Below are 12,611 nucleotides of genomic sequence, written 5' to 3' on the forward strand. Positions count from 1 at the left end.
TACATTTAATGTTTATTTCTAGAGAATCTGTGGCTATTTTTTCAAATATTATGTGGAGATAACTGTTCTCTTTCCCATCATTCTTGCTCTAACTTGGTAATGACTTAATAATGAAGTAAGAAAGTTTAAAATTAATGTTTTTGTTTCTTTTTGTTTGTCTGTGTGCATGTGTGTGCGTGTTTGCATCTTTCCAGTGTTGTTTACCAGGATGGATTTTATAGTGCAGATATTTATGTAAGTATTCGAGTGCCATCCTTGAATGACACCCCACCCCCATTCATCCCTCTGACTGTAAACCAACCAGCTGATTCATAATTTTTATTGTTAGTATTATTGAATTCTATCCTAATTAATTACTTCAATTTACCTTCACACACAAGTCAAAAATATTGTTCCTTGAGCAGAAGAGTGAGCCAGCAGCAGCACATGAGTATCAGTAACAGAGACATTACTGCAAAATTTTTGCAAAATAATTTTTATAAATACAATTATTTATATGTGGCTCGTTGTACATACAACAGTTTCCTGGTGAAATAAACACTATATAACTAAAAAAAACAACAATGATTTGTATTCCTTTTCACACAAATCACTGCAGATTATCAGTTCATTAACACTTACTTTTCTCCCTTTTCCTTGCACAGTGCTATATACTGACTTGTTTACATTACATAAACAAGCTTCTTTTACAAGCTTGATCAAGTGCAGTCTAATTGCAGGTTAGCTCAACTGTTAGAACATTACACTTATGATGCAAAGTACCAGAGAACGAGTCTTTAAAGAGTTCACACATTAGCCGAAAATGTCACAGAAGCAACACAAATGTACATGGTTGCTTCAGCAATTGCATTTTTTATGTCACGTCTGCTTTTTTTTGACAGTATCAGTTATGTTTAGGTTTAATGTTTAGGGAAGGATGCTTTGCTAATTTTAAACCCAATAAAATATTAATCTGTTTGGTAAATTTTAGCGCTACTCAGTGGACATATCATCTTGGAAACACTACGATATGTGTAATGAACCATGTAATATAATTTAGCTAAATAAATCGCCACAGTCACATAATTTTCATGAGATCATGCATTAATAACGGTGTAAAGGGAGTAATGGAAAGGAGGAGGAGTGAACCGGCTTGACAATATAAATAATATTTTAATAAGGAACTTAAACAAAAATACAAACACACAAAGGTGTCAGACAGCTGCCCGTAAATCTCTCTCTCTCGCTCTCTCTCTCTCTCTCTCTCTGTCCCACTGCAGTCTCCAGTCGGCCTTTATCCCTCTCTGAGGCTTGATTAGCCTGATTAGGTGTTGGGTGTGTAGCATCACGATCTGGCCCTGTCAAAGACTGATATTGAGCAACGCATAGAGCAATGCATTCTGGGATACATGGTGACACTATTTTCGCAGCATTCATCATTGTTAGGGAAAATTTCAGAATTCTGTTGAATAGATTTAATTTTGGTAATGTTTTAAATAGAGTTGAGAGTACTGCAATGTAACTGAATTTTTTTCACATTTTACAATAAATATGACATAATTTCGTTTTACATGACCATTTTTCACCCTTGCTCTAACCTTTAGAATGAAAAAGAATTAAAGTTTTTTTTCCTACTGTACCTTTAGACTTGTTCATCTTTAAAGAATGGTCAGTCTCCACATACCACTGATATTTACAGTCATTTATCTGGTCGGGTTAATGAATATTAAACTCTTATTGGTAACTGAAAATCATAATTAAAGTTAACCTCTTAATCTCTTGGAACAACATACTGTATATTCAAAACTCCTTCAAATGCAAAAAAATAAAAAATAGCAAAGCAAATAAACGAAAAATGCAAGATTTGAGGTAAGTGTATAGTTTTAGGGTTCAATGAATGATCAGAAGAATCAGAATGAGATTTATTGCCGAGTATGCTTACACATATAAGGAATTTGTGGTGACAGAAGCTTCCAGTGCACAAACAATACAGAAATAATAATAGAAAATAGAATAAAAATAAAAATTATATATATTTAGATATACACAAAAATTATGTATATAGCATATACATATATATATATATATACAGTGAGGAAAATAAGTATTTGAACACCCTGCTATTTTGCAAGTTCTCCCACTTGGAAATCATGGAGGGGTCTGAAATTGTCATCGTGAGGTGCATGTCCACTGTGAGAGACATAATCTAAAAAAAAAATCCAGAAATCACAATGTATGATTTTTTAACTATTTATTTGTATGATACAGCTGCAAATAAGTATTTGAACACCTGAGAAAATCAATGTTAATATTTGGTACAGTAGCCTTTGTTTGCAATTACAGAGGTCAAACGTTTCCTGTAGTTTTTCACCAGGTTTGCACACACTGCAGGAGGGATTTTGGCCCACTCCTCCACACAGATCTTCTCTAGATCAGTCAGGTTTCTGGGCTGTCGCTGAGAAACCCGGAGTTTGAGCTCCCTCCAAAGATTCTCTATTGGGTTTAGGTCTGGAGACTGGCTAGGCCACGTCAGAACCTTGATATGCTTCTTACAGAGCCACTCCTTGGTTATCCTAGCTGTGTGCTTCGGGTCATTGTCATGTTGGAAGACCCAGCCTCGACCCATCTTCAATGCTCTAACTGAGGGAAGGAGGTTGTTCCCCAAAATCTCGCAATACATGGCCCCGGTCATCCTCTCCTTAATACAGTGCAGTCAGCCCTGTCCCATGTGCAGAAAAACACCCCCAAAGCATGATGCTACCACCCCCATGCTTCACAGTAGGGATGGTGTTCTTGGGATGGTACTCATCATTCTTCTTCCTCCAAACACGGTTAGTGGAATTATGACCAAAAAGTTCTATTTTGGTCTCATCTGACCACATGACTTTCTCCCATGACTCCTCTGGATCATCCAAATGGTCATTGGCTAACTTAAGACGGGCCTTGACATGTGCTGGTTTAAGCAGGGGAACCTTCCGTGCCATGCATGATTTCAAACCATGACGTCTTAGTGTATTACCAACAGTAACCTTGGAAACGGTGGTCCCAGCTCTTTTCAGGTCATTGACCAGCTCCTCCCGTGTAGTTCTGGGCTGATTTCTCACCTTTCTTAGGATCATTAAGACCCCACGAGGTGAGATCTTGCATGGAGCCCCAGTCCGAGGGATAAATATAAATAGACTAACCTGTGTATTGCACACAAATATTGCTCAATGGGTCAGTTTTAATGAGATGGATAACATGTTCCTGTGTCTGACGGTTCTTGTGCACAGAGCTCTGAAGCATCGGCCAGATGGCACAATTCATAAAAGTAGTGGGCTGGGTAAGTGGGGTCCAAAGTGATTTTTCCAGCACTTTTCCTTACTCTGGAAGTGTATAGTTCTTGAAGGGAGGGCAGGGGGCAACCAATAATCCTCTCAGAAGTCTGAACTGCCCTTTGTAGTCTTCTGATGTCCGATTTCATAGCTGAACCAAATCAGACAGTTATTGAAGTGCAGAGGACAGACTCAATGACTGCTGAGTAGAACTATCTTGTTTGCAATCTGCAGGCAAAGATTCAGTGTGGGTCTATACATTATGTACCAATGATCAGAATGCAGTGAGGTCTTAATGTACAGGCTTCTGCATTTAACCGCAGTATCACACTTTAGAAGATGCCTCTGGTGCTGAAGTGGACTAGCTCACAGGGACCCACAGCTTGTTCTCCTCAAGGCCATGTCTCACTGAGTCTGACACTGCCTGATGTATCTCCCCCAATTCACCCTCCTCTGGGATGAAACAAATTGTACAGGGGACAAATGTGCATTGAAATGACGGGAAGGCTGCTCTAATGCTTCCTCTGTTCTCTCGTCATTAGCGGAGTGCCACAGTGGCTGTGATTGATTGTTCTGATGCAATAATATCATCTAATATTCATTAGAAACTATCCAAAGAACTGTATTTGTTTCTTACAAATCTTAATTTGTTGAGTGCTCTGGTAAATTTACTGAATGTTGGATAAGGTCTGGAAAATGACGTTACGCTAGTGTACAAAAGACAAATGTGCACTACAACGCTAAGATGAACAAGTTATACAAAGAGAAACGTACCACATGCAGGGGTGCAATAAGGCAGAAAAATCTATCAAATAAATGGCAATGACACAGGTTATATTATATCTCTCGAGTTAATCTGTAATATGAAATGCTTTACACTTGCCTCATGTGACTGACTTTTAATTTCTAGAAAAGCCAGAAAGGTCCATTGCTGAAGCCACACCATAACAAATAAATACATTTTCAACATCAATAATGATAGAAATTTAAGAGCTTTCAGCTCAAAGCCATAGCTAAATTTAAAGGGACACTTCACCCAAAAATATACATTTAGATATTGTTTACTCACAAATTACTTTCTCTCTTGTGTGAAACACAAAAGGAGTTTTCAGGCAGAATGTTAGCCTCAGTCACCATTCACTTCCATTGTACATTTTTTCCATACAATGAAAGTGAATGGTGACTGAGGCTAACGTTATGCCTAATATCCATGTTACACGGAAGAAAGCTTTGGAACAACATTAGGGTGAGTAAATGACGATTAAATGTTTATTTATTTGAACTAAGTATATAATAAAAAAAGTACATTTCTGACACTGCTACATACGACAGTAAACGACTGTTGATGCTTTGAAAATAGCTGTTGTTATAGGTACATATAAAGCACTAGATGGGTCGCATTGAGGCACTCATTCTGAATTATATCCCTCGCTGGAATACTTTCAAGTAGCCCAGGCCATCAAGTGGTTGTGGCAGGCAAACACACACTCTAGTAAAAGTAGGAGAGACACACCATGCACATCAATAACCATGATACGCTCTTTATGTCCACACACACTACAGACAGATAGGTGCTATCTATCCCTCTCCATGAGTCATAATGATAAATTGTGGCCCCTCTCCAGATGCGCATCCCAACGTTAAAGTCCTGACCACTGCTCTCGCCGCACCTGCACACCCTGTCAGTTTCCCTGAGGTTAGCTGAGCAAGCCTAATGGAGCTTCAGAAACATGTAAATGCCTGCACCCCCTGTCTATCAGAGATGACAGCACAGGTGACTAAGGGGCCCCTTTCGATCCTAAAGCTCTGTTGCTGGTCACACTGGCTTTAAATACGGCCCCCGATGCATCACAGCCACGTGTCAGATAAGGCGCCTTCCACACGCTGTTATGCAAGTAAATGAAATAGATTGATAAAGGGCCAACACGCGACTGGAGTGAAAGGACATAGGTGGGCGAAGAGGCAGTGGGAGGGTGAGGGACATTATGTGTGGTAGGTATGGGTGAATCGATCTCAGTTGCCTCCACGTCTGAGACCGTCAACCCACGCATCTTATCACGTGGCTTGTTGAGGGCGTTACTGTGGAGACATAGCGCATGTGGAGGCTTCACGGCATCCGCAGTGGCATCCAAACACAACTCACCACATCCCCCACCGATAGTGAGATCCACACATTATAGCGACCACGAGGAGGTTAACCCATGTGACTCTCCCCTCCTTAGCAACCTAGCAATTTGGTTGCTTAGGAGACCAGGCTGGAGTCTCTCAGCACGCCCTGGAATTCGAACTCGCAAACTCCAGGGGTGGTAGTCAGCATCTGTACTCGCTGAGCTACCCAGGCCCCCCTTAATAATGGGTTTTTAATGTTAAATGGCTCTAATTACCCATTTTATCCACAGAAATAAAAAATCCTTGACTGAATCAATGACTGAAAGGGTGAGCGTTTTCTATGACTGCTAGTGTATTTTAGCATTTATGCACATCAAGATGAGTGGAAGAAAAAAAAGTTTCCACTATTCACTAATATAATTATATTGTTCCACTTCAAAGCCTATGAGATTCATTAATGTCTATGTTATCTAAATAATAAAAATAAAAAAACGTAAGAATCTATATTTTTACGTGAGGATCGATATTCGTGATACCACGTGATATCAGTATCGGAAGTATTGATACTTTAGTATCGATCCGCCCATCCTAAATATCCAGTGTATGTGAGTGTGAAGAGAGTGGGGTTGGGTAATTACTCCAGCCATTTAGAGACCAACAGGGTCAGTAGACCAAGCCAGCCCTGGAGAAAGAGAAAGAGAGAGAGAAAGATAGCAAAAGAGTCAAGGAAGAAAGAGCAGAGGTGAACAGATGGCTTTATCGTTAAGCGTTCTCTGTTGAGCACTAATAGGCATTTGGGAATATTTTAGGTAGACAGCTTCCTTTCGCACTGTGGTTCATTGAACATGGAACCCCACCACTCTCCCAGTTTGCAAATCAACGCATTGCAGCATATGCGCTTTTGAATAGAGGTGTTTGTTTGGGCTTTTCGCCTAACTGAACATCTGATGTTAGCGTTCCACATGTTGAAATTAGCTCTTTTTCCATCACTGGCAAAAAAGAAGTAGTGTAGAATGACAGCGATACATAATTAATCCTTAGATGGATGCATGAGAGGAATAAGAAAGTAGGTGCACCCACATAAGACTGCTGCTTTGTAATTAGATAATGCATACTTAATAACTATGATTATGACATGTGTTTCTCTTCTTTTGGAGCATGCAACGAGAGTGCCGGTCGCTCCCTGAATCAGCAAACATTGATACCATGAACTCTGCGTGAATTAATGCGATGAAGAGGGACAGTTGTTGCATCTCATCGCGTGCTGCTGACTCTCTCTTCAAAAACACACATGCCTCATCATCTCCATGAAATTTCAGCTGTGTAGTCTTTATCAATGTTCCCTCTTAGCTACGCGTATGCACAGGCATGCAGTTGTAATGTGCTCCTGTGCAGTGGAAGAAAAACTTGTTTCAAGCAATCATCAGTATTGTATGACATACAGATAAGGTTGTTTATTATTAGTTTTAAATTATAATGAGAGTGATGATTATTGTATATAATTTAAATATAATTCTAATAATTATAAAAAATTTGTTATTTATAATCCACATTCATTTATAATCATATATAATAAGCTTCAAATCAGTTGTCCACTTAATGGAACAAAAATTAGAGGGAACATTGGTCTTTGTCATGTCACAGAACATAAAAGAAACCAAAACACCCTCCTCCCTTCACTATTTTTCTTACAAATATCTAAAACTCCAAACAGCTGTTGTTGAACAGTTGATGTGAGCGTGAAGCAGCCCATGTGAGTGAGTGTGTGTGTTGTGTTTCTAGGGTGGTTACGCTGCCTACCGATACGCTCAGCCTGCTACTGCTACTGCCGCTGCCTACAGTGACAGGTAAGACACACTCCAATGCCTGCACACTACTGACAACACCACATTACCAGGTTCTCCTGTGGGGCGCTTAAAGGAATACTTCACCACAAAATGAAAATTCTGTCATCATTTACACACCCTCATGTAGTTCCAAGCCCATATTACTTTTTTCTTCCAGAATTTTTGAAAAATGCACTGGTAGTATTTTTTCCATGCAATTACAAAGAATGGGGACTGCAGCGTTCAAGCTTAAAAAAGGAGGCAAAATAACCATATAAGTGTCAAACAGGTAGACCATATGCATAATATATAATGCATACTATATATACACTCACCTAAAGGATTATTAGGAACACCTGTTCAATTTCTCATTAATGCAATTATCTAATCAACCAATCACATGGCAGTTGCTTCAATGCATTTAGGGGTGTGGTCCTGGTCAAGACAATCTCCTGAACTCCAAACTGAATGTCAGAATGGGAAAGAAAGGTGATTTAAGCAATTTTGAGTGTGGCATGGTTGTTGGTGCCAGACGGGCCGGTCTGAGTATTTCACAATCTGCTCAGTTACTGGGATTTTCACGCACAACCATTTCTAGGGTTTACAAAGAATGGTGTGAAAAGGGAAAAACATCCAGTATGCGGCAGTCCTGTGGGTGAAAATGCCTTGTTGATGCTAGAGGTCAGAGGAGAATGGGCCGACTGATTCAAGCTGATAGAAGAGCAACTTTGCCTGAAATAACCACTCGTTACAACCGAGGTATGCAGCAAAGCATTTGTGAAGCCACAACACGCACAACCTTGAGGCGGATGGGCTACAACAGCAGAAGACCCCACCGGTACCACTCATCTCCACTACAAATAGGAAAAAGAGGCTACAATTTGCAAGAGCTCACCAAAATTGGACAGTTGAAGACTGGAAAAATGTTGCCTGGTATGATGAGTCTCAATTTCTGTTGAGACATTCAGATGGTAGAGTCAGAATTTGGCGTAAACAGAATGAGAACATGGATCCATCATGCCTTGTTACCACTGTGCAGGCTGGTGGTGGTGGTGTAATGGTGTGGGGATGTTTTCTTGGCACACTTTAGGCCCCTTAGTGCCAATTGGGCATCGTTTAAATGCCACGGCCTACCTGAGCATTGTTTCTGACCATGTCCATCCCTTTATGGCCACCATGTACCATCCTCTGATGTCTACTTCCAGCAGGATAATGCACCATGTCACAAAGCTCGAATCATTTCAAATTGGTTTCTTGAACATGACAATGAGTTCACTGTACTAAAATGGCCCCCACAGTCACCAGATCTCAACCCAATAGAGCATCTTTGGGATGTGGTGGAACGGGAGCTTCGTGCCCTGGATGTGCATCCCACAAATCTCCATCAACTGCAAGATGCTATCCTATCAATATGGGCCAACATTTCTAAAGAATGCTTTCAGCACCTTGTTGAATCAATGCCAGGTAGAATTAAGGCAGTTCTGAAGGCGAAAGGGGGTCAAACACAGTATTAGTATGGTGTTCCTAATAATCCTTTAGGTGAGTGTATATAGTGGTTAACTGCTCTGTTCAGGGGATGGATAGTTCACCCCAAAAAAAATCATCATTTACTCACCCTCATTCCATCCAAGATGTGTATGCCTTTCTTCTACTGAACTCAAACAAAGATATTTTTTAGAAAAATATTTTAGTTCTGGAGGTCCATACAATGCAAGTGAATGTGTATCAAAATATATATGCTCCAAAAGCATATAAAGGCAGCATAAAAGTAATCCATATGGCTCCAGTGGTTAAATGTCTTCAGAAGTGGTATGATCAGTGTGGGTGAGAAACAGATCAATGTTTAAATCCTTTTTTAATAAAATAATCTACACTTTCACATTCTTCTTCTTTTGTTTTTGATGATTCATATTCTTTGTGCATATTGCCACCTACTGGGCAGGGAGGAGAATATTATACACCTATCATATCACTTCTGAAGATATATTTATTTTGGTACCCACTCACTTGCATTGTGAGGACCTTTATTGCTGAAATGTTCTTCTAAAAACTTATTTTGTGTTCAGCAGAAGATAGAAAGTCATACATCTGGAATGGCACAAGGGTGTGTAAATGATGAGAGAATTTACATTTTGGGCAAACTATCCCTTTAAATTTTGTTCTGTTCCTCACACAAAGCTATTGTATTGCTTTAAAAGACTTCACACAAGTTGTATTGTCTACTTTTTAAAAGTGCTTTTGCATCCTTTTTGAGCTTGAAATCTGCTGTCCCAAAAAACCCCACAGGACATTTTTTAAAATCTTTCCTTTTGTGTACCACGAAAGAAAGACAGTCATACAGCTTTGAAATGACATGAGGGGAAGAAACTGATGACAGAATTTCATTTTTGGGTGAACTACCCCTTTAACGCCCCCACCCCCACCGAGGTGGCCTTGTTCTCTCTCACCTTTACTCCTCTGAGGTCAAACTCTCTCCCTTTCTCACAAGCAGAGACAGGCACGCAAAAAAGGCCAGCATGATTTATTAGCCTAATTCCACTCTTCAGTGGTGATGGGGAATATCATGGTGCCCAGTGCACTAATTGGCAAATTAAATCAAATGAGATGTCATTGCAAATGTAATGGTGAAATGCATCTATGGTGGAGCAACCACTGGCGTACGAGACATCCCTGCAGCCCCCCAACCACAGCGTTAAAAGCCAATTATGTTATAGTTAAACTTGCCTATCTAGAGTGATTTTATTCCACATAGAATAGTGTTTACACAGACTTTTTAATGCCAGACAGAGTGAGCATAAATCTATTTACACAGGAATTACAATTGTGGGAAAAAATGTAGGCCTATAGCATGCTTAAATGTTCGTTATTGATTTGCGTACACAGCGGACTGAATGTACAAGATGTGCAATGATTGAGATTGTGCAACAGCAGTGTTAAGACATTGTAGGAGCCTTTTCCAGTCCAGTTGCCTGAGAGAATGGAATAGAACTCCATTCTGGAATTGCAGAATTGCTCTCATTCTTTACATTAATTGGTAAAAAATTTTATCTCCAGTTGTGGACTTGCTGCAGCTCACCAGATTTAGATTTAGACACTTTCTATATGACAGATATCTAGAAACTTGCAAACTATCCTTTACACAACATGTAAAGGATAGTTTATCCAAAATGAAAATGAAAATCCTCATGTACTCACCCTTATATATGACTTTATTTCTTTCATGGAACACAAAAATGAGATGACAGCCTTAGTCACCATTCACTTTCATTGTATTTTTTGTCTAACTTTCTGCCTAACATTTCCTTTTGTGTTCCATTGAAGAAAGAAAGTCATAAAGGTTTAAAGCAACATGGTGGTCAACTATCCCTTCAAAACAGGGCTAAATTGCCCAAAATGACATCACTGTCTGTCTCCATCCGTGATACTATTCCAACCCCAATACAAACGCTTGTGAATAATGTCAAAACTTCATGGTTTTCGGGGGGGCCCGAAAGATTTGCCGTACGCCACTGGAACCAACTGTAACTGCAGAATGAATTGGGATAGACCTGACAGTTCCTCAGAGATGAGACAAAAGCCTGTTTGGCAGATCGACCAGATGAAATTGTCTTGGCTGATTTTGTTTCCTTTTCCTTTTTTTCCCCTCTCTTGTCAATTGTGAGTGTAAGCTTATTGCAGATGGCACGCAATCAAGAATAAAGCAAATTCTCAGTCTTGATATGATTGTAAAACATTTGCATGACATGAAAGCATATCTGCTCATGACAGTTAATGGCAAATAATGATCGTAATGCTGTCATCCAACATGTAACAACTGATTTTGTGCAGCCCTTACTAGATGAAGCAACACTTGATTACCATGTCATCTTAGCAGCGCTGTCATAATCTGTCAACAGTATCCCTGCATGCCTCTTGATGAGTCGTGTGCTGTGTAACACACCCAACCAGTTGTGAGTGGTGATCATCATCATTACATCATGTTTATGTAATCAGAGTGTGTGTGCATCTGTAGATCTAAGTTCCACCATAAAGACAGATCATTAGCCATGAATGAGGATGATTCACATCAAGGTCTTGTTTTAGAAGCACACTTTCTAAAGTTTGCCGACTGTGAGCTGTATGTTTTAGAGAGTCTAGTGCTGGAAGTGTTGCCTTACTTAAGGTCAGTGCAGTTTCATGATCAGTTCAATAAAATAACCATATGTGTCCTCCTTACATGCAGGGACTTCTCTGGATAAATACAGTATACTGTCCTTAGAGATTCGGAGTCAGACAATCTTACAAAACAGTGTTATTGATTTCAAGGACCCTTGTACATGTTGTGTGTGTTTCGTTATGAGACATCTTTTACGGTATAGAGCTAATCTGATTTTCAGTTGGTTAGATTACTTTCCTGTTAAGCAATCATGTAAAGATCATGTGCACTAGCTTGTCTGAGCTAAATGATTAAAGATGATGTTTTTTATTTGTGTATAACCCAAAGGGAATAGAATCCATGTTAAATACAAATGGGAGAGATGTAGATACGGGAGGGAACATTTAAAAAAGTGTATTAAGCTAAATAAATTTAGTGAACTGAATTAAATGTAGAAATGGAACAGATAAGGTCAAAAGGCAAAATACATGCCTGTTTATTCATTGAGACACCTTATTCTTCAAATGCAGTTTCTCCTTCAGTATTTTCTGTGAACCCCTTAAAATTGCCTTTGGTTTAGTTTGTATTAAACTATGTAGTTATGTTAAAAGTAGAAATGGTTATTGCTTTGCCAGTGGGCAGAGCTAATGCAAATGCTCCAACTAATTAAATTCTGAAAGTTTACTTAATATTGTTTGGGTCTCTGCAAAAACTTGATTGATTATGTAAATGAAGAGTCCTCTCCATAACATCTGAATTATTTTGTTTACCTGTAGCCACATTTAGAGAATAATAGGAGCTTTGGGAAATTGAAACCACAGCCAAACATACAATTAGGACCCCAGTGCAAATTACAGCAAATTACTTTGCCTAAGACTAGTCTTTTATAATCGAGATTATAAATGATTTTTATTGAGAGGTAATACATTTTTTACATTTTTTAGATTTGAATGATTGAATTATTCATTTGTAATGTAAATTACTTATAACTCTTTCCTCATAAAAATTAATTATTCATTTCTTAATGAGTAACGTTTTTAGACAGTTGGAGTTTAGTCATTCAGTCTGATTAAAATAACCTCTCAGCGTTGTTAGATGTTATCACTTCACATGAAAGATATCGCCTCTGATCTCCACTAATCCTGCAAGCATTTTGAGTTCATCTCTTTCATGGTGGCAGTTATCAATACACCAAAGCTTTATCTTAACGAGTTCCTGCACTCTGACACTCTGCTTTCCTAGAGCTGA

General features: G+C 39.1%; 1 protein-coding gene across 11 annotated transcripts in view; it reads left to right on the forward strand.

The window, feature by feature from the left end:
- LOC127652976 (RNA binding protein fox-1 homolog 1-like) overlaps positions 1–12,611 on the forward strand; it is a 393,043-nt gene that overhangs the window by 366,209 nt on the left and 14,223 nt on the right. For all 11 annotated transcript variants that reach the window (XM_052139431.1, XM_052139432.1, XM_052139433.1 and 8 more), the window contains 2 exons: positions 195–234; positions 7,185–7,249. In XM_052139431.1, the coding sequence (XP_051995391.1) occupies positions 195–234; positions 7,185–7,249 (105 nt within the window). The remainder of the gene's footprint in view (positions 1–194; positions 235–7,184; positions 7,250–12,611) is intronic.

This window comes from Xyrauchen texanus, chromosome 12 (assembly GCF_025860055.1).
Source record: "Xyrauchen texanus isolate HMW12.3.18 chromosome 12, RBS_HiC_50CHRs, whole genome shotgun sequence".
Lineage (NCBI taxonomy): Eukaryota > Metazoa > Chordata > Actinopteri > Cypriniformes > Catostomidae > Xyrauchen > Xyrauchen texanus.